We start from the raw sequence: 20,212 nt of genomic DNA, 5'->3' as shown, positions 1-20,212 counted from the left end.
CTTGTACACTTACAAAATCACGTGGGGGGGGGGGGTGTATCTGTGTGTGTATCTGTGTGCGTGTGTGTGTGTGTGAGAGTGTGTGTGTGTGAGTGTATCTGTGTGTGTGTGTGCACACGCACATACAATGGACTTCTAAAACAGAAGAACTATGTAGCTGCTGTTACGAGATTCCTATCCCAAGAGTGATTATTTTAACAGCATGAAAATCCCACTCGGGGCTTCTTGCATGCAATCCCATCAAAGGCAAATGTCACTTGATCACAATCCCCCTTGCAAGGCAATATTACTTAGCTATAATCCTGCCATGGGCTCGTATTCCAAGTCCATAACACTGAATAGTTGTATTAATAAAACTATAATCCATTGAAAGGTCAGATTTAATCCGTTATGGGGTAGTATTACTGCGCTCTAATGCCCCTTATAAGATCACGTTGCGCTGGTCTTTAACTCTTGTTAAATTTGTTACTGGGCTGTACGACCTCCTTCCTGGGATAGCGTTTGATACGACTAGGCTGTATACACCGGCATTGTGGGATACTCCTTACGCATTAATAGACCTGCAAGCAGCCTCCGGGAGCTGGGTCGCTGCTACCTGTTCTCTGCCCTCTGCAATCGATTACCGTGCGGCCCCCGCCACAGAGTCTAATGAAGCCATTCATGGGCTTCTCCCCCCCCCCAAGGACAGCTAGAAATGGTGTTCAGAGTAAGCCTGATGAGACGATCTGGGACATTTGTTCGCTGTAGTGCCACTAGTGAGGTGGGGGGCATGAGGGGGCTGTCTGGTGGATTTCCCTATGAAAAACTGTAGCAATCTGCTCTCAGAATAATTTACCTAAAAGCGCAAGGTATTTCAAACCCAGTACAAAAGCTGCAGGGCGCACGGGTAATGTCCTGCAAACTATAGAAGCTGTCAACATTTAATTAAATGTTATGTGAGAGACACATCCAGGTCAGAGAAATTAAACTGGGTCTGGGGATATTTTAAACTGATGTTATTAATATTCTCTAACAGTTCTTTTTTTTTTTGTGTGTGTGTTCCCCCTCTCTCTGTCTCCCCCCAGCCCAGGTCCAATCTTCCGTCTCAATTCTCAATGTCTTTCCCACATTCCTTCCCCTCGACTCCCAGAAAGTTTGGCCACATCCGTCCCCCCCACCTTGGAAAGCTCTCTCTGTGTCCTCCTCCCCTCCCTGGAATGTTCTCCCCGTGTCCCCATCCTGCCCTTAGGATGCTCTCCCTGCCTTCTTCTCCTTCCCCTGAAAGTTCTCCCTGCCTTCTCCTCCTTCCCCTGAAAGTTCTCCCTGCATTCTCCTCCTTCCCCTGAAAGCTCTCCCTGCCTTCTCCTCCTTCCCCTGAAAGTTCTCCCTGCATTCTCCTCCTTCCCCTGAAAGTTCTCCCTGCATTCTCCTCCTTCCCCTGAAAGTTCTCCCTGCCTTCTCCTCCTTCCCCTGAATATTCTCCCTGCCTGCTCCTCCTTCCCCTGAAAGTTCTCCCTGCCTGCTCCTCCTTCCCCTGAAAGTTCTCCTTGCATTCTCCTCCTTCCCCTGAAAGTTCTCCCTGCCTACTCCTCCTTCCCCTGAAAGTTCTCCCTGCCTGCTCCTCCTTCCCCTGAAAGTTCTCCTTGCATTCTCCTCCTTCCCCTGAAAGTTCTCCCTGCCTGCTCCTCCTTCCCCTGAAAGTTCTCCCTGCCTGCTCCTCCTTCCCCTGAAAGTTCTCCTTGCATTCTCCTCCTTCCCCTGAAAGTTCTCCCTGCCTGCTCCTCCTTCCCCTGAAAGTTCTCCTTGCATTCTCCTCCTTCCCCTGAAAGTTCTCCTTGCATTCTCCTCCTTCCCCTGATAGTTCTCCTTGCATTCTCCTCCTTCCCCTGAAAGTTCTCCTTGCATTCTCCTCCTTCCCCTGAAAGTTCTCCCTGCCTGCTCCTCCTTCCCCTGAAAGTTCTCCTTGCATTCTCCTCCTTCCCCTGATAGTTCTCCCTGCCTTCTCCTCCTTCCCCTGAAAGTTCTCCCTGCATTCCTCTTCCCCCTGAAAGCTCTCTCACACGCTCCCCCTGTGCAGCCTGACCTCCTCCCTGCTCAGCAGAAGGAGCAGGCACTTAACCACAATATCAACTATGTGGGACCAGGCTAATGGTATGAGCTAGGGGCGGGCATTCATTTGAAACGAAAGAAGAAATACCGAACATATTTCCTATCTCCTTTCATTACAGAATTTTTAAAAATTCGATAGAAAAAACCCCACAAAATTTTGTGTTGGGGGAGAAGCCAAAAAAGCAATATTTTATTTAAAAGAAAAAACAAACCAAAACAAAAAACAGAACCCGCCCCAATCCTTCCCATTTATTAAAATATTCAGCCCTCTCCCCCACCAGCTGACCGCCCTTGCCCATACTCCTGACCCCCCTCCCCAGGACTCCCCAAAATGTGACTGGTGCTCTAACAGGGTCCTGGAAGCAACCCCACTGCTCTCGGCCTGGTGGCTGCCGTTATTCAAAATGGCGCCGGTCGCCTTTTGCCCCTATCAAGTGCCAGGGGCTACCGGTGCCATTGGATAATGGGAAATGTCCCACCACCGAAACGAAAGCCCAAAAAGCTCTGTGCCAATTTTCCTACCACCCTTAGTATGAGCTACGTGGATCCCACAGACCTTGTGCCTCATTCCATGAGACCGGTCCCTCACAGCACAGGAAGCTGACGGTGTGTTAACTGCCAGTCCTACTGACAGTCAGGAGAGGGGAGGGAAGTTGACAGGAGTGGAGAGGGTAAGTCAGGTTTCATGTTGCTTAGACTTCATGGGCTGGACCAGAGTGATATTACCCCCTTGGAGCTGCTTCCCTAGGCAAGTGCACAATTTGCCCATTGGGTCGTACCAGCCCTGTCTGGTAGTTTAGTAATATTTTCTGTCAGACGCAGGAAAGTGAAAATCCAGCGCCAAAAAGGGAGAGCTGAGGAAGTGAAGGATGTATTGGAAAGATAAATGGAGCGTGTGACCTCTTATTTTAATTTATCGGTACCTTCTCGCTATTTATTCCACGCTCGTACAGCTCTTTGCAAGATGGTTTTGGTGATGTCACTTTTTTCAAGTTATAGAACCTGTCACATCCTCAGCAGATTCTTTCCCTTCATTTTTTTGATCTCATTGCTGCTTCCCCTTCCTCTCTTTCTCCCCCAGGTATTTTACTGCTTATATCTTTACATTATTTTTAGAATAAAATTTATTTATTTATTATTTATTTATAATAAAATTTATTTATTTATTTATAACTTTTCTATACCGAAGTTCAAATAACAGAGTTACTTATCACTACGGTTTACATTTCAACCATAAAATAGACAGTAACAAATAATTGTCTTACAATGAAACAAGGAGGAAATAAACTTGGATAACTTAAGCAAGGGGAAAAGAACAAAGTAACAAACTAGTAAAATCAGGATTATTGGGGTAGTGGGCCAACTGGGATAGGGAGGTTGAATGATGGAGGGGGGGTGGGGGGGGGTGAGGGAAGGAGGTTACTGCAGCTTTATTGGAAGAAAAATGCATGAATTGAAAGCCTAGGCGGTGACAAAATATGCTTAGGAAAAAAATATACTTAGGAAGGAAAAGCTGGGGAAGAGATGGTCCATGGCGATTGTACCATCTTCGTTGTTAGTCATGCCCCTCCCCTCCCCTCCCCCACATTATCCGCTCTTCTCTCTGGAAGTCCATCTTCGATTGTGCTGCGCTTGCGCGTTGGGTGCATCCCGGCAGGTTTATCACGGCGGCAGATCTGGGAGCAGCTAAGGTAAAAGGAACTTTCCAGAATCCTGCATTTATTTTATTTTTTCTCCCTCCCCCTCCAAAGGAACATTGCAGGGAGCCAGCCCAGCGCCAAATGCGAGAATGAAAATTTGTATTGCAACGATCCTAGAGCGGGGGCCGACGTGCCGTCACGGTTTCACCCCGGGCACACATCTGCATTGCAGGCGCAGAGAACCTTTTTTTATAACAGATGCCGCGTAGGCACAGGATCACGGAGACCAATGAAACCCATCTGAGCGGCTTTATGTGACAGAAAAACCTCAAATGATCCCTTTCATACCAAGGTACAGATTCGGCTCCTTGTATTTTATTAAAGCTTTCTTAATTAGGGATGTTAAGCTGCCATAAAGCCCATCATCTATTTTCTCACCCGTGCTTCTGTCCATTTGAGCTTGAGCAGCTAAAGATGCACCAGGAAAGGTTAGGAAAAGTTCATTACAGACTCTTGCATGCAGGGAAGTTTTGCTGCCTCTGGACATGTCTGATCCTAGGCATTTTCTTCTCAGGGAGGGGGGGGGGGGGGGTGAGTTAGAGCTCAGACTGTGAGAGGACAGGGACGGAATAAGGTGCAGAGAGGTGACCGGGAGCACTGCGTCAAATCTAGCATCCTGCGGCTCTTCCTACCTGTTTCCAGAAGTTTGGAATTCTTGTGCACCCAGCTGGGGACAGCAAGGCCCAGAAATATAGAGAATCCAGTGATGAATATGTTTCTAGAAGAATTCATATCTGCAAACTGATGGGGAAACGTGAGGCAGCACTAGAAAGATCCTCAGGAAGGCACGGTGATTATACAAACGCACAGCGCAAGCACTCGGACAACGCACAGCACGCTTTGGCAAAGTTTCCTCCGGGGGAAAAATAAAAATACAGATTAATGCTTAGGGTGGTGCAGGCAGGTTGTACAGCCGCCCATTGCCAACGTTTGAGTGTACAGAGGGAGAGGTCCAGTTTAAGCTCTGGTCCCAGTCCTTGCCCCTGTCGTTTCTGGTTGCAAGCTCTTCCAGTTCACTGCACCGGCAGAAGAGAAACCCTTTACCTGCAGGTTGGATATGCCGACGGCAGCAATGACCCCGAACATGACCAGAAACATTCCTCCAATCACAGGGGTCGGAATGGTGGCGAAAACAGCTCCGAGTTTGCTGAATATTCCCACCAGCATCATCAGCAGTCCCGCGACAAAGATAACCATCCGGCTCCCCACCTGCAGGCAGGAGGAGAAAATTCTTCAGTATTCCCGCTCCCGCGTTCAGCTTTCACGGAGGCTCACCACCTCCCTGAGGGCCTGATTTACTGAGCTTTTCCCCCCTCCCCTGGTCAAAGACATGGAAAAGAGCCTTGGTAATTGAGACCCCAAGGGAAGCGAAGACGGCAGCAAATGAGTAACAGTAAAACGTTTTGATTGACAGAGGATCAATATTGCTATTGGTCATTCGCTTCTGAAGCACCGGGCCATGTGCAAAGCCGTCTTTTAATGTATCAGATTCTTCCACAAACCTCAGTGGTCAGAGAGGAGAGCATCTTCTTTGTTTTAAGCAGACGTACAATGCTGATTACGGGAGACCCTTTTGGATTCGTGCCCTAGAGAACCGGCCCTTTCGGTGGCCCTCGGCGGGCCGCATAAAAATTAACATAAATTTACCTTGGTGATCCCCAGAGCTCCCACGTTCTCGCTGTAGGATGTCGTGCCATTCCCCGTGCCCCAGGCTCCGGCCAGGAGGCAGCCGATGCCCTCGATTCCAATGCCGCGGTTGACGGCGTGCGTTGGGGGAGGCGGGGCCCCAGAGAGCCGGGCGCAGGCGTAGTAATCCCCCACGGATTCCACCATGGATGAGACCACGCCGGCCAGCATGCCGAACACCCCTGCCAGGCTGATGGTGGGCAGCCCCCACTGGCCTGCAAAGGAGATATTACAAGTCGCAGGTTAGGACGCCTAATTGCACCCGACAGCATTAACCCACTGCACTCGCTGGCTGCCCTACATTGGTAAGGTAAGCGCGCCACGAATGTGGGCCCGATCCCTTGAGGAAGTGAGACAGAAATGGACATTTTCCCCACCAATTACGTGATCTAGGAGTCATACTAGACGACCACATGACATTCAGAAAATATATCAATACAATACCGAAAGAATGTTTTTTCAAGATCCACACAATTAAAAAACTAAAACCCCTATTACATTTCAATGACTTCCGTACCGTACTCCAAGCTATGGTATTCTCTAAAATTGACTATTGTAATGCGCTGCTATTAGGACTACCCAAAAATGTCATCAATCCGTTACAAATTCTACAGAACACTGCTGCTTGCATCCTCACCAACACTACCTCAAAGGAGCATATTACACCCATTCTTAAACGATTACATTGGCTACCCATTCACTCTCGCATTCAATATAAGGCTTTAACCCTCATACACAAAGCCCTTCACAAATCAGAAATGAACTGGTTCTCCAACTCCTTACAATTTCATACCTCTAACAGGCCGATCAGAAACCCATACATGGCTACCTTGCCAACCCCTTCACCCCAACTCTTTAAATATACTTCCACTAAGGTCCGTGCCCTGTCATTAGCTGGCCCTACCTTATGGAGTTCTATGCCCACCGAACTACGACTAGAACAGTCCCCAAAGATCTTCAAAAAAAACCTGAAGACCTGGTTATTTACTCAAGCCTATACTTGATCCCCCCTGCTCCTTCCCTCTTCATTCCACGCATCCCGCAAGCACAATAGATATTATCCTTCACGTTCTACCTCCTTCCTTTTGCAATATCTCTAAATTTCCCTGCACGGCCAATCCTCTCTTCCTCCCTCCCTCTCTCCCCCCCTTGCCCCCATTCTCAGTTTCTACCGTTTATATTACTTAGTTACTCTTACTCTTAGTTATTTATGTATTAGTTCTTAATTATTAAGTTGTTATATGTACAATGTTACCTCTTCCCTTAGTTATTTATTTACTAGTTCATAATTATTACTACCTGGTTCCATGTACAACGCCTGCCGTTTTGTTTTGTTTACTGTAAACCGACGCGATATCCTAGGATGAACGGCGGTATATAAAAACCAATAAATAAATAAATAAAATTGGAATAATGTCTGGTGTGGAATCCGCTGTTTCTTAATCGTTTTCCTTCTGCCACTACGCTGACTTTGAGTTTTCACAAACGGACACACTTTTAGCCCACGCACAGTGTGTGTTTATTGTGGTGTGCAGCAGGGCTTTGAGCATCATTGTGAAAGATCATGTGTGCACATGTAGTTTGCTATTTTCAGCCTCTGTTTGCTCCCCAGATGCTTTGTACTTTAGATATCTTATAGGTTCCCCATGCCTTCCTGGGGTTGTAAGTTTATTTCTGTGATTTAATTGGTATAATTTAAGATTATGGTAGGGAGGAGTGGCCTAGTGGATACAGCACGAGCTGTGAACCAGGGAAACAAGGATTCAACTCCTGTTGATGCTCCTTGTGACCTTGAGCAAATCACTTTATCCTCCATTGCCTCTGGTACAATTTATTTACTAAGCATGAGAAAAGCGTTAGTAAATAACCCCTTAGAAGTAATGTCTTTGAGGACAGAGAATTACCTCCTGTACCTGAATACAATCTCCTTTGAAGTGTCATGAAAGGTGGAATATAAATAATTAAGAAACGAGTGAAACAGAATGTAGTCTGCACACAATATTAGCCACAGTGCATCTGAAAACAGAGAACATAACAGTAGATAAAGGCCAAAGGGCCCATCCAAATTTCCTGTTCAGCTTTATATTGTCCCTTCCTCTCCCTCCGAGATCCCCTCTGCTTATCCTGAGTTTTCTTGAATTCTGATACTGTCCATGTCTCCACCACCTCTACGGCAGAGGCTGTTCCATGTTCCCCTAGATTACTCCTGAGCCTACCCCCTTTCACCATCATCCCATAAGCCCTCATTCTCGAGCCTCAGTTCCGTTGCCTCCTGTGCATTTATCTTTTGGAGGTATTTGAATGTCGCTATGGTATTTCTGATTTCCTCCGGGGATACATGTTCAGATTTTTGTCCCCATATGCTTTATGATGAAGACCATTGACCATTTCAATAGCTGCCCTCTGGACTGACTCCCTCCTGTTGTATCCTTTTGAAGGGGTGGCCTCCAGATCTGTACGCAGTAATCCAAGTGCAGTCTCACCATTTATAAAGATAAGAACATAAGAAAACTAAGAAATTGCCATGCTGGGTCAGACCAAGGGTCCATCAAGCCCAGCATCCTGTTTCCAACAGAGGCCAAACCAAGCCACAAGAACCTGGCAATTATCCAAACACTAAGAAGATCCCATGCTACTGATGCAATTAATAGCAGTGGCTATTCCCCAAGTAAACTTGATTAATAGCCGTTAATGGACTTCTCCTCCAAGAACTTATCCAAACCTTTTTTGAACCCAGCTACACTAACTGCACTAACCGCATCCTCTGGCAACAAATTCCAGAGCTTTATTGTGTGTTGATTGAAAAAGAATTTTCTCCGATTAGTCTTAAATGTGCTACTTGCTAACTTCATGGAATGCCCCCTAGTCCTTCTATTATTCGAAAGTGTAAATAACCAATTCACATCTACTCGTTCAAGACCTCTCATGATCTTAAAAACCTCTATCATATCCCCCCTCAGCCGTCTCTTCTCCAAGCTGAACAGCCCTAAGTTCTTCAGCCTTTCCTCATAGGGGAGCTATTCCATCCCCTTTATCATTTCGGTTGCCCTTCTCTGTACCTTCTCTCACAAAGGCTGAAGACTGTTCCTTTGCAGTCTTAAACTGGTCTGAAACTGGTTTAAGTACAAGCCACATGCACCAAAATCAACTCCTGGAGCTCTTTGCATTCTTTCTGTGGTTGATAGCATGGATGACCGGGAAGATTAGTGTAGCCCCGTCCAGCTGGCTAGTGGGAATTAGTGAAACATTCAGAATGAGAGAGGCAAGCGGACACCCCATGCTGCCATGGATTCTTTACTGATGGAGGGAAAGCCCTTAGGCTTTTGGGACACCCTCTGACACTCTTCAGGAGGAATAGAGCACTGCCTCATATTCTGGAGTAGCTGATGTGGACGATTAATGCAGGAGAGTACAGAAGGGCAATGCAATCCACAGGGCGAGAAGAAAAGGCAGTGCAGAGTCCAAAAAGTTACAGTCACTGCAAATCTAAGGATTTTCCTTCCCCCATTACCCACTAGCTCTGAGGTACTCTTAGGAGACGGGACCCTCCCTGAGCCCTCCCCTTTCTGGTATGAAAATCTCTAGTTCAGCGGCTGAACTGGAACACTCCCCTGAACCGATAAGCCTCTACTGAAAGTAGATCTCCCAGTCTGGCAGATACTCCAGCTGCAAACCCTCAAGGCAAATCTTTGGTAAAATGCCAGGAGTATGGGCACTAGCTCCACTATTCCTCAGAATTCTCCCTGGACCCCAAGAACAGCTCCCTCATCCTGGAAGGCCTATGATCACTGCCAAAGGGGGCTCGTGAGACACCTTGCACTGGGGAGCATCGGGAGGGAACACTACACAGACACCTACTGACTCTGACCTCGCACAACCAGCATCTGGGAAGACTCTGATGTCTGCAGTAGCTAATCCGTATTTATTACTTACTTGTATTTTACTTGTAATTAATGAAGTCGTTTGTGCTGTTTGCCAACTGCATTGGGTGGTTATGGTGGATCAGAAACTGTGGTTTATATAAAAACTCTGATCAGATTAGGGAGGGACACTTTGGTGACACCATTGCATTAAATGCAGTCAAAAGAATAGAAGGGTTTGCTGGCCAGCTCAGCTTCAGCTTCGTCAACGTGGCCCTCAAAAGAAACTCTAACATAAGAATGAATGCAAAAATCGCATACAGTTTATTAAAGACCTTGGGAAAGAAAATTTGTATCAGTTACTTTTACCCAGATCCACCTAGCATCTACGTTTCTTCAAGGCTGGAGACGGATGTGCCAACGTTTTTTTTTCACCGATGTAAAAATTGCTCCAGCTTCCTCAATGAAAATATCTTGGTACGTACCTGCAGTGATAAAAATGCTGGGGAATAACCTGAGCAGCTTTTAGCACTGGAGCAAAACTTTCATACCTTTGCCCAAAGATAAATGGACAGAGGTGAGTAGCTGCTATAGCTTAGAAATATTCACCTTTAGGTCAGGAGACAATCTTCTGGGTGAATTGAGAGCTTGGCTGCCATTGTGCAAAGGGCAAATTTTAAAATATTTTGCACAGTGTTGTTGTGTAATTTGGGCTGGAAACTGAATTATTGGGCCATCCTTAGGATGATCAGATGCAGTCAGGAGCACACTGCGGAACAGGAGGACTGGAAGGAGAAAGCAGAAGACTGGGTGGGGAATAGCAATGCGTGCTGGCTGCTGAAAGATTTTAGGTCATGATATTATCCCTGAGCAGCAGAACCACAGAGGTAAAAAGAAATGGAATGGACAGGCCTAAAGCACTAAATCTCTCTACTTAATGCTGGAAATTAAAGAATAATGTTAGGCTCCATATTAGGAGCTACCACCCAGGAAAAAGATCTAGGGATCATAGTGGATAATACTTTAAAATCATCGGCTCAGTGTTCTGCAGCAGTCAAAAAAGCAAACAGAATGTTAGGAATTATTAGGAAGGGAATGGTGAATAAAACGGAAAATGTCATAATGCCTCTATATCGCTCCATGGTGAGACCGCACCTGGAATACTGTGTTCAGTTCTGGTCGCTGCATCTAAAAAAAAGATATAATTGCGATGGAGAAAGTACAGAGAAGGGCAACCAAAATGATAAAGGGCTCCTCCCCTATGAGGAAAGGCTGAAGAGGTTAGGGCTGTTCAGCCTGGACAAGAGACGGCTGAGGGGGGATATGATAGAGGTCTTTAAAATCATGAGAGGTCTTGAATGAGTAGATGTGAATCGGTTATTTACACTTTCGAATAATGGAAGGACTAGGGGGCATTCCATGAAGTAAGCAAGTAGCACATTTAAGACTAATCGAAGAAAATTCTTTTTCACTCAATGCACAATAAAGCTCTGGAATATGTTGCCAGAGGAGGTGGTTAATGAAGTTAGTGTAGCCGGGTTCAAAAAAGGTTTGGATAAGTTCTTGGAGGAGAAGTCCATTAACGGCTATTAATCAAGTTTACTTAGGGAATAGCCACTGCTATTAATTTCATCAGTAGCATGGGATCTTCTTAGTGTTTGGGTACTTGCCAGGTTCTTGTGACCTGGTTTGGCCTCTGTTGGAAACAGGATGCTGGGCTTGATGGACCCTTGGTCTGACCCAGCATGACAATTTCTTATGTTCTTATGTAACAAGATTGATAGAGTTGAGCTGATGCTGAATGCAGTAGGTGAAAGAGTCAATATAAGTGTATCAGAAGCACGGCAACACCAGATGGCTCAGAGATTTTAATCTCCCGTCCATTTCGGTTCCTGTGAGAGATTCTCAGGGAAGGAAAGAAAAGTGTGACTGCCTTGTTATTGTTAAAACCGCATTTGGTAAGGTGCTTCTTCCGTTTACTTTTAATAAATTAGGTATCAATGACATTTCCTTTCAGTATGCTGCTGGGGAGGGTGGGGAGAGGAGCTAGTGACATAAACTGCCTCAATCAAGCCACATAAACTGCCTCAATCAAGCCACTGCTAAAAAAACCAAATCTAAATGCATGTGATCCCAACAACTTCCGCCCTATTTCCAACCTACCATTTATAGCTAAAATCATGGAAAAACTGGTAAACACCCAACTATCCAACTACCTAGAGGACCACAGTATTCTGTCCCCAAACCAATATGGTTTTCGCAAAGCCGCAAGCACCGAAACGCTACTAATTTCACTCATGGACTACCTACTCTCTGGTATTGATAAAGGCCAAGCATATTTACTAATCCTCCTTGACTTCTCGGCGGCCTTTGACACCGTCAACCACGCCCTTCTTCTAAAACAGCTGGCAAACATTGGTTTAACAGGTGCCACACTAAACTGGTTCAAAACATTTCTAGAAAACAGAGGATACAGAGTCAAAATTCATAATAAAGAATCCCAATACCACCCTTCTAATAGAGGAGTGCCGCAAGGATCATCACTTTCACCCACCCTTTTCAATGTCTACCTGCTACCACTCTGCCAACTACTTACAAAATTAAGCCTGAAACATTTCCTTTTTGCAGACGACGTACAGATCGTAATCCCTATAAAAGAATCAATCTCAAAAACAATGGAATACTGGGACAGTTGCCTATTAGAAATTAAACTTCTCCTCAACAGTCTAAACCTTGTACTCAATGCTTCGAAAACAGAATTCCTGCTCATATCACCGGAAAACAATAACACACTTCCTAAACCACCCACACTCCTTCAAACAACCCACGTAAGAGACTTAGGAGCCATCCTAGACAATCATCTCAACCTCAAAACATTCATTAACCAAACCACCAAAGATTGCTTCTACAAATTACATATCCTGAAAAGAATAAAACCGCTGTTTCACACTCAGGACTTCAGAACAATCTTGCAAGCAATAATCTTTTCCAAACTAGATTATTGCAACTCATTACTATTAGGCCTCCCAGCTTCTTACACCAAACCTTTACAAATGGTTCAGAACTCTGCAGCCAGAGTCCTTACAAATTCCAGGAAAATTGACCACATTTCACCTATTCTCAAAAACCTCCATTGGCTTCCGATCCACTATAGAATCATGTACAAAACCATTAACATCATTTACAAAACTATCAACCAACACACGCAACTCGACCTACAAATACCACTTAAAAAATTCACCACCGCCAGGCCTATCAGGGAACACTACAAAGAGTCACTCCAAATTCCAAAGGCCAAAACCTACCAACATAAATCCTTGAGTTTCAGAGCCTTCTCATCAGCAGGTCCAGCTCTCTGGAACTCGATCCCACCTGATTTGAGACAAGAGCCATGCTCTTTAACATTTAGGAAAAGACTAAAAACTTGGCTTTTCAAAAAAGCATTTCCAAGCCTTGAATAAAACCTCCTCTCACTAGCACTAACTCGTATGCAATAATGGAATGTAAACACGAATCAACCAACCTCAAACCCTCTCTCACTAATTCCTGCTGAATATTTATCATACTATTACCATTCACAACTGTCATATTTATTCATTTGATTACCTATGTACCGTTTCATTTTTCACTTGCTATTCTAATGTATCAATAGGCTGAAATGTAAATATTGTGCTGTTCAATTTCTCCCCTTCCATCCCAAGTTTATTTTCCTTGTTTTTTGTAACTTTCCCTCTCCCTTTTTCTGATTCACTGTATTTAAAGTTCAAGGTTCTTATTGAAAATATTGTTTTTTACGTTACATTATGCTTTACACTCCTTGTTATTTGTAAACCGGGTTGATGTGATGCCTATCATGAAACTCGGTATAACAAAAACAATAAATAAATAAATAAATAAATAAATATTTCAAGGTAAGAAGGGCTTAAATGCTTTGCTGTAACTTAAGGTTTCTCATTGGCAGTTACTGTATTAATTGAAAAAAAAAGTTTTCAAAATTAAAAAAAAACAAAACCAATGCCAATATTTCTGTAATTATATCCATGTCAGAGAGCCACATGCTAGAGATTGTTTGATTATATTATGCTCGTCAGCAGCTCCCTTTATGCAAAATTCCCAAGCCACAAACTTGGCCAAATATCTAGAAATATTCAGCAAGTTGGCATCTTTTTTCCTTAGGCTGCCAGAGTGCTGCCAGGTCATCCTCCCCAGGAGTGCCTGCATCTTTTTTTTTTTTCTGCAAGAATCTCGAATGAAAGGGTCCTCCGACCTGCTCCTTAGTGCCCTCTTGGACCGGCTCCTCTTGGAGCTGAGAAGGCTTCTGGAAGTCTCGGGCTGCGTTGATGCTCCAGCCGGGTACTGGGGCTTCTGGCTCATCCCTTCCAGGATGTGGTACAAAACAGGTCTCGTGTCAGGGAGGCCTCTGGCTTCCGTGGTGCCAGGCTTGGGTCTGGGGTGGACTCTCCTCCCTTCCGGGATAGCCTTCTGGGTAAGTATTCCTGAGATTATCAGCCGGCACCTGGCGATCCCCTGGCTCGACGCCTTCGTTGGCGAGCGCCTTGCTTTCTTGCTCGGAGATTAGCAAGCAGCCTTCCTCTCATCCGCCTGCCTCCCTGTGTTTCCGATAAAGCAGTGCAGTTGACGTGTTAGTCCACAGAAATAAAGGTTAGCAAGCAAAAAAAAAAAATGTACAAGATGATACCTTTTTATTGGACTAACTTAATACATTTCTTGACGAGTTTTCAAGAACTAGTACTCCCTTCCTACTATTACTACTGCTACTTAACATTTCTATAGCGCTACACGACATACGCAGCGCTGTGCAAACACACAAAGAGAGAGTCCCTGCTCAGTAGAGCTTACAATCTAATAATACAAACATACAGGACAAGAGACTTGGGGTATGTCATATAGCAAGACAATGGTTAAAAAGAAAAGAAAGTTAGTTAACCAGACTAAAAGCAGATAATAATCAGGCATAAGATTTAAAAGTGGTTTCAGAAAGGTGGGTCTTTAGATGGGATTTAAACATGGCGAGAGAGGGAGCGTGACGCACCAGCTCAGGAAGCCTGTTCCAAGCCCGCGGCGCTGCCAGGTGGAAAGCACGGAGGTGGGAATTGATGGTGGAGCAGAAGGGCACAGGGAAGAGTGACTTATCCGATGAGCTGAGTGCATGAGGAGTGGCGTAGAGAGAGATAAAAGAGGAGAGGTAGTGAGGGGCTGGAGAGTGAAGGCATTTGTAGGTGAGAAAGAGGAGCTTGAACCGTATGCGGGAGTAGATGGGGACCTGACCTGAAGAAGAGAATTGGCTCCAATACCTAAGCAAGAAATGTATTAAGTCAGTCCACTAAAGTGGTATCACTATATATATATATATATATATATATATATATATATATATATATATATAATATATATTTGCTAGCCTTTATTCCCTGTGTTTTGTAATCCCCCGCCATTTCTAGGGCTTGGAGCATGCTTGGCTTGGGATGATGCTAGCTCGCTCCCTCTCCTGAGCCCTTTCTTTAGTGTCAATTTTTTTTTTTTGCCTAGCTTTATTTGTATTTATTTGTCTTTATTATATTAGGGGTGTATCTATTAGGGATGCGCTTTCATTTCATTTCATATCGTTTCTAAACTGAAATGACAACAACATTTCATTTAAAAATGTTTTTCATTTAGTGCCCACTATTTGAGTCACTGACACAATTTGAGTTGTAATAGTGGGCACTAAACCAAAGCAATGAACAATGAAAAAAAAAGAAAACCTAATGAAACACGAAAACGAAAAAAGGGTGAAAAACAGAACAAAAAGAAATGAAAGTTTTATTGACAATCACCCCCAGCTTACAGTATATAGCCTATAGGGCAGATTTTATAACATGCGTGTGCGGTTCCCGGCATGCACACATGCACGTACCGATTTTATAACATGCGTGCACATGCACATGTTATAAAATGCGTGGGTCACACATACATGCAGGCAGTGAGTGCAGGGGGCCGAATTTTGCAAGAGTACACGCAGCTACGCAATCGGGCTTTCCCCAGTTCCCTCCCAGTCTGCTCCAATTAAGGAGCAGACTGGGATGAAACTTTCCTACACCCCCTACCCAACCTTCCTTCCCCTTCCCCTCTCCACCCCGACCCCTAACCCCTACCTATCTACCCCTAATTTTTTAATTTTTTTACTTACTGCTCCTCGGGAGCAGAAGAAACTTACGGGCGCCGGCCGGCTGCCAGCGCGCGCTTCCCCGGGACAGTGTACAATGGCGCTGTCCCAACCCCTCCCCACTCCCCGGCCTGCCCCTTTGAAGAGACCCAGCACGTCTGCGCATACCGGGGTTTACACGCTTGGCCGGGCCTCTTTGAAAATCTGCGCGGCATGCGGAATGCCCGGCCGTACGCGTAAACCCCGGATTTTACGCGCACGGCCGGGCATATATTCTTATTGTTCTGTTGCCCGTCTCAGAAGTATACATCCATACAAAAAGATAAAAGCATGAGGCAAGCAGGCAGTTCATGAAAGAGCACAGTCATTAAATTATAAACACTAAAAAACAGAAATCAAAAAAACGACTGCAGACATCTGATGCCAACAGAACAGAACTGGTTCTGGCGCACCGTACCTGGGTAAGGAAAACGGAACCAGGGCGCTTGATACACGACCTCTCCCTTCACATCCGTGCGAGCCCCGTGCCCATAGCTCTGGGGGTCAGAGGGGAAGACGTTGGTAGCAGTCAGCGCATAGCAGAGGATCCAGGAGAAGGAGATCCCGAAGAGAACCTGTCCGAATGTGGAAGAAAAGCCTCGTGAGCGAGTGCACGCATTCCCGGTCCTCCGCCGTGCGCCCCCTGAAACCGGAACGTAGCACGGGAACGGTGGGGGCTATCGAGTGCACCCCAAACTGTGTGCTACTCGCAGAAAGGAGACGGGGTGGGGGGGGGGGAGGGAGGGGCTCCATCGCTGCTGATGGCAAAATCTCACTCTCTCCCCCCCCCCCCCCCCCCCCCCCCCCCTCACTGGCAGGAGTCAGCGAGCAGAATCTCTCTCTGCTGATCCTACCCTCCTCTTCTGCCCAGTTTCCCTCGGAACTAGAGGGGTCACTTCAGACTCACGAAACCACAGGGCCCTGCGCTGCTCTGACTTTAGAAGGAGCCCAGCAAAGGAGAGGGCAGCAGCCACAGCAGGTAAGAAGCGTTTCTTGCCCAATTTCTCTTGCCGGCTGAAGGCGATGGCTAGAGGGGGATGACTCAAAATTGTTCAGAGTAGTTAAATCACAAGCAGATTGTGATAAATTGCAGGAAGACCTTGTGAGGCTGGAAAATTGGGCATCCAAATGGCAGATGAAATTTAATGTGGATAAGTGCAAGGTGATGCATATAGGGAAAAATAACCCATGCTATAATTACACAATGTTAGGTTCCATATTAGGTGCTACAACCCAAGAAAGAGATCTAGGTGTCATAGTGGATAACACATTGAAATCATCGGTACAGTGTGCTGCGGCAGTCAAAAAAGCAAACAGAATGTTGGGAATTATTAGGAAGGGAATGGTGACTAAAACAGAAAATGTCATAATGCCTCTGTATCGCTCCATGGTGAGACCGCACCTTGAATACTGTGTACAATTCTGGTCGCCGCATCTCAAAAAAGATATAATTGCGATGGAGAAGGTACAGAGAAGGGCAACCAAAATGATAAGGGGAATGGAACAGCTCCCCTATGAGGAAAGACTAAAGAGTTTAGGACTTTTCAGCTTGGAGAAGAGACGACTGAGGGGGGATATGATAGAGGTGTTTAAAATCATGAGAGGTCTAGAACGGGTAGATGTGAATCAGTTATTTACTCTTTCGGATAGTAGAAAGACTAGAGGACACTCCATGAACTTAGCATGGGGCACATTTAAAACTAATCGGAGAAAGTTCTTTTTCACTCAGTGCATAGTTAAGCTCTGGAATTCATTGCCAGAGGATGTGGTTACAGCAGTTAGTGTAACTGGGTTTAAAAAAGGTTTGGATAAGTTCCCAGAGAAAAAAATCAATAAACTGCTATTACGTTAATTGATAAGCAATAGTAGCTTGTGATTTATCTAATGTTTGGGTAATTGCCAGGTTCTTATGGCTTGGATTGGCCACTGTTGGAAACAGGATGCTGGGCTTGATGGACCCTTGGTCTGACTCAGTATGGCATATTCTTATATTCTTATGCCCTGGTTCCACATTGTGCAAGCTGCTGGGCGGGGGGTTTGTCCTGGTACGGGCAAATTTCAAAGAGTCTGTGTATTTGTCAACTACATAGGTTCTTTCAAATCCTCTGCTTTCTGCAAATTTCCAAAGAGAAATTACCCGTGCTGTTTCTGTTTGAAAATTAGCAGAGTGCCAAGCTGCCACTGTAACACGCTACGAGCGTCCGCATCCTTAGTACCCTCTGTTTGTGCGGCCAGCAGGGAACGTTCAGAATAGTGGGTGCACATTTACCAATGAAACATGTGCAGGCGCAGTTTACCCTCCCCCGACCTTCACACGCCCACGGGAACGCCCCCTTTTTAATGCGGCCCTGTCTGTGTGCGCTAGTGAACCCGCATGCACTTTTTTGAGGAGGTCAGTAAGGTCATAGTGCCCGGGTAAATAAATGCCTTTGAGGATGGCCCTCTAAATCTGATCCTGAGTTAAGAAATCTAAAAGCCTTGCACACACACACGTACATTGACCTTGTTAGAATAATATAAGCTTTTCTGAACACCGTCCAGCTTCCTTGCAGCTGTACAGTTGCATGAGACGTTTTCTCGTACTATTAGCTGATAACCTAACATGACCTTGGATTTCCTTGTGTATGTCCCTTCACTGTTTGCAGTAATAATCTTACTCCATGGGATAAGAAGCAGCGTTAAACAGGACAGGGTATGTAACCGGGCGTATACTCCATTTTATTCTGAGCATGCCGAAATGCGAATGCACAGCTCTTGCAGGGCTTGGGGTGCTGGAGCACGGCGCGTTCTGACTCGGATATCTCTTACCTGCTCCGAGATTACAGAGGGCAGAGGCCACTCACCGGGAAGATCTGGAAGAGGTAGATCTTGGAGAAGTGCCACTTCTTTGCTTTGCTATAGCTTGGAACAGGCACTGGTACGTTTTTCAGGTACTGAGAGAACAAGATGATGAGGGAGGCAGTCCTAGAATAAGCAAAGTCAGGGCTATAAACTGAGAGAACCAACACAACAGCAGAAAGGTACAGGCTGTTCTGATGACGCAGAAGGTAGCAAAGTCATGTGTTCCCTCCCTTGAACAATGCAGAGGGATAATGTACGTGAGCAACATCAGCTCAGTCTAAAGGCCTCACAAGGACCCATAACATCTGTACAGGAGCTCTGCGACGCACAAGGTTGCCATCTTGGCTAATTATTTCTTAAACTGTCAGTGCCCACTAAGTTTTTTAGTGGCTTGCTACATCCTATTTCAGCCATGTTTTCTTGAGAAGAAACTCCATGGGCACCTACTTATTTTATTTATTTAACATTATTCGTATCCCGGTCCCACCACTGTCCGGGGCGGGCAAGGGCATTCACAAACATAAAATAATTGTTTCACATATAAAATAAAAACACAAAACAACAACAACACACAAATGGCAAAACGTCATTAAACCTAATCATTTAAATTGCTGACAAGACTGCTGTTACTCTGAGTGGAAATCTGTATTCAGGGCAGTATATCTGGATACAGTAAGAGAGCACGATTTACTGAGGGGTAGGCCTGACTGGCTGCGAGAGGCAAAGAAAACACAGCAGAAGATAGATGTTTTTTAAGCAATTCTGAAATCCTTTTGATTAGTTAGGGACCTTATGTATATAGTGACAGTGAGTTCCAGAAGGAGGGACCGGCGAGGGAGAAAGCTTTTTCGTGGGTAGAGGATACTCTGGCTGAACGTAAGGTTGGAATTCCAAGAAGTGACTGAGAGCTAGACCGGAGGGATCTTTTTGGGATATACATTTTTAAGGTGCTATTGACCCATGGAGAGCGAACATGATGTAGCAGATTGTGGACTAATAGCTCCAGTTCCTACTTTCTCCGGGAATCTAAAAATGGAAGCCAATGTAACGTCTGAAGGACCAGGGCAATGTGATTGTGTTTGTGTGTGTTAGTAAGGAGTCTCGCTGCGGCATTTTGTATTAACTGCGAGGAAGGCCTATGTAAAGAGAGTTGCAATGATCGATCGAGGTTAGTATTAATGATTGGAATACAGGTTATGTGTACAGGTACAGATAACCTGTACTCCAGGTTGCAATCATCGATCGAGGTTAGTATTAACGATTGGAGAACAGTGCAAAGGTTATGTGTATCCAACAAGGGTTTTAGATGGTGGAGTTTATAAAATGGTAGTGAACAACTTTTGTTTTACATGATCTTACACTGATCGAATGGAGTCTAAGGGGCGGATTTTCAAAGGGTTACGCGCGTATATTTTATTTATTTATTTTTATTTATTGTTTTTGTTATACCGAGTTTCATGACAGGCATCACATCAACCCGGTTTACAATTAACAAAGTGTGAAAGGCATAACGTAGCGTAATAAACAATATTCTCAATAAAAACCTTGAACTTTAAATACAGGGAATCAGAAAAGGATGTGAGAAAGTTACAAAAAACAGGGAAAATTAACTTGGAACTGGAAGAGGGGAGATAAAGGAACAGAGCAATATTTACATTTCAGCCAATTAATGTAAAAGAGTAACAAGATGAGTAAATAAGACTATGCGAATAAATGTGGCGGTATATCACTGTGAGATGGAACATATGTATCTAGAAGGCTAAGTATGACACAGAATATGAATAAATATAACACAGAATTTAGATCCAGTTGTGCTGTTGCGTGAAGGTTTT

At 45.0% G+C, this 20,212-nt stretch overlaps 1 protein-coding gene across 2 annotated transcripts in view; it reads right to left on the bottom strand.

Moving 5' to 3' along the window:
- LOC115089190 (solute carrier family 23 member 1-like) overlaps window positions 1-20,212 on the bottom strand; it is a 97,066-nt gene that overhangs the window by 1,187 nt on the left and 75,667 nt on the right. For both annotated transcript variants that reach the window (XM_029597234.1, XM_029597236.1), the window contains 5 exons: window positions 18,383-18,503; window positions 15,958-16,114; window positions 5,436-5,689; window positions 4,833-4,997; window positions 4,421-4,529 (listed from right to left, as the gene is read on the bottom strand). In XM_029597234.1, coding sequence (XP_029453094.1) covers window positions 4,421-4,529; window positions 4,833-4,997; window positions 5,436-5,689; window positions 15,958-16,114; window positions 18,383-18,503 — 806 coding nt within the window. The remainder of the gene's footprint in view (window positions 1-4,420; window positions 4,530-4,832; window positions 4,998-5,435; window positions 5,690-15,957; window positions 16,115-18,382; window positions 18,504-20,212) is intronic.

This window comes from Rhinatrema bivittatum, chromosome 4 (genome assembly GCF_901001135.1).
Source record: "Rhinatrema bivittatum chromosome 4, aRhiBiv1.1, whole genome shotgun sequence".
NCBI lineage: Eukaryota > Metazoa > Chordata > Amphibia > Gymnophiona > Rhinatrematidae > Rhinatrema > Rhinatrema bivittatum.
The sequence above is the reverse complement of the archived record's forward strand: the minus strand, read 5'-3'. Positions and strand labels throughout refer to the sequence as shown.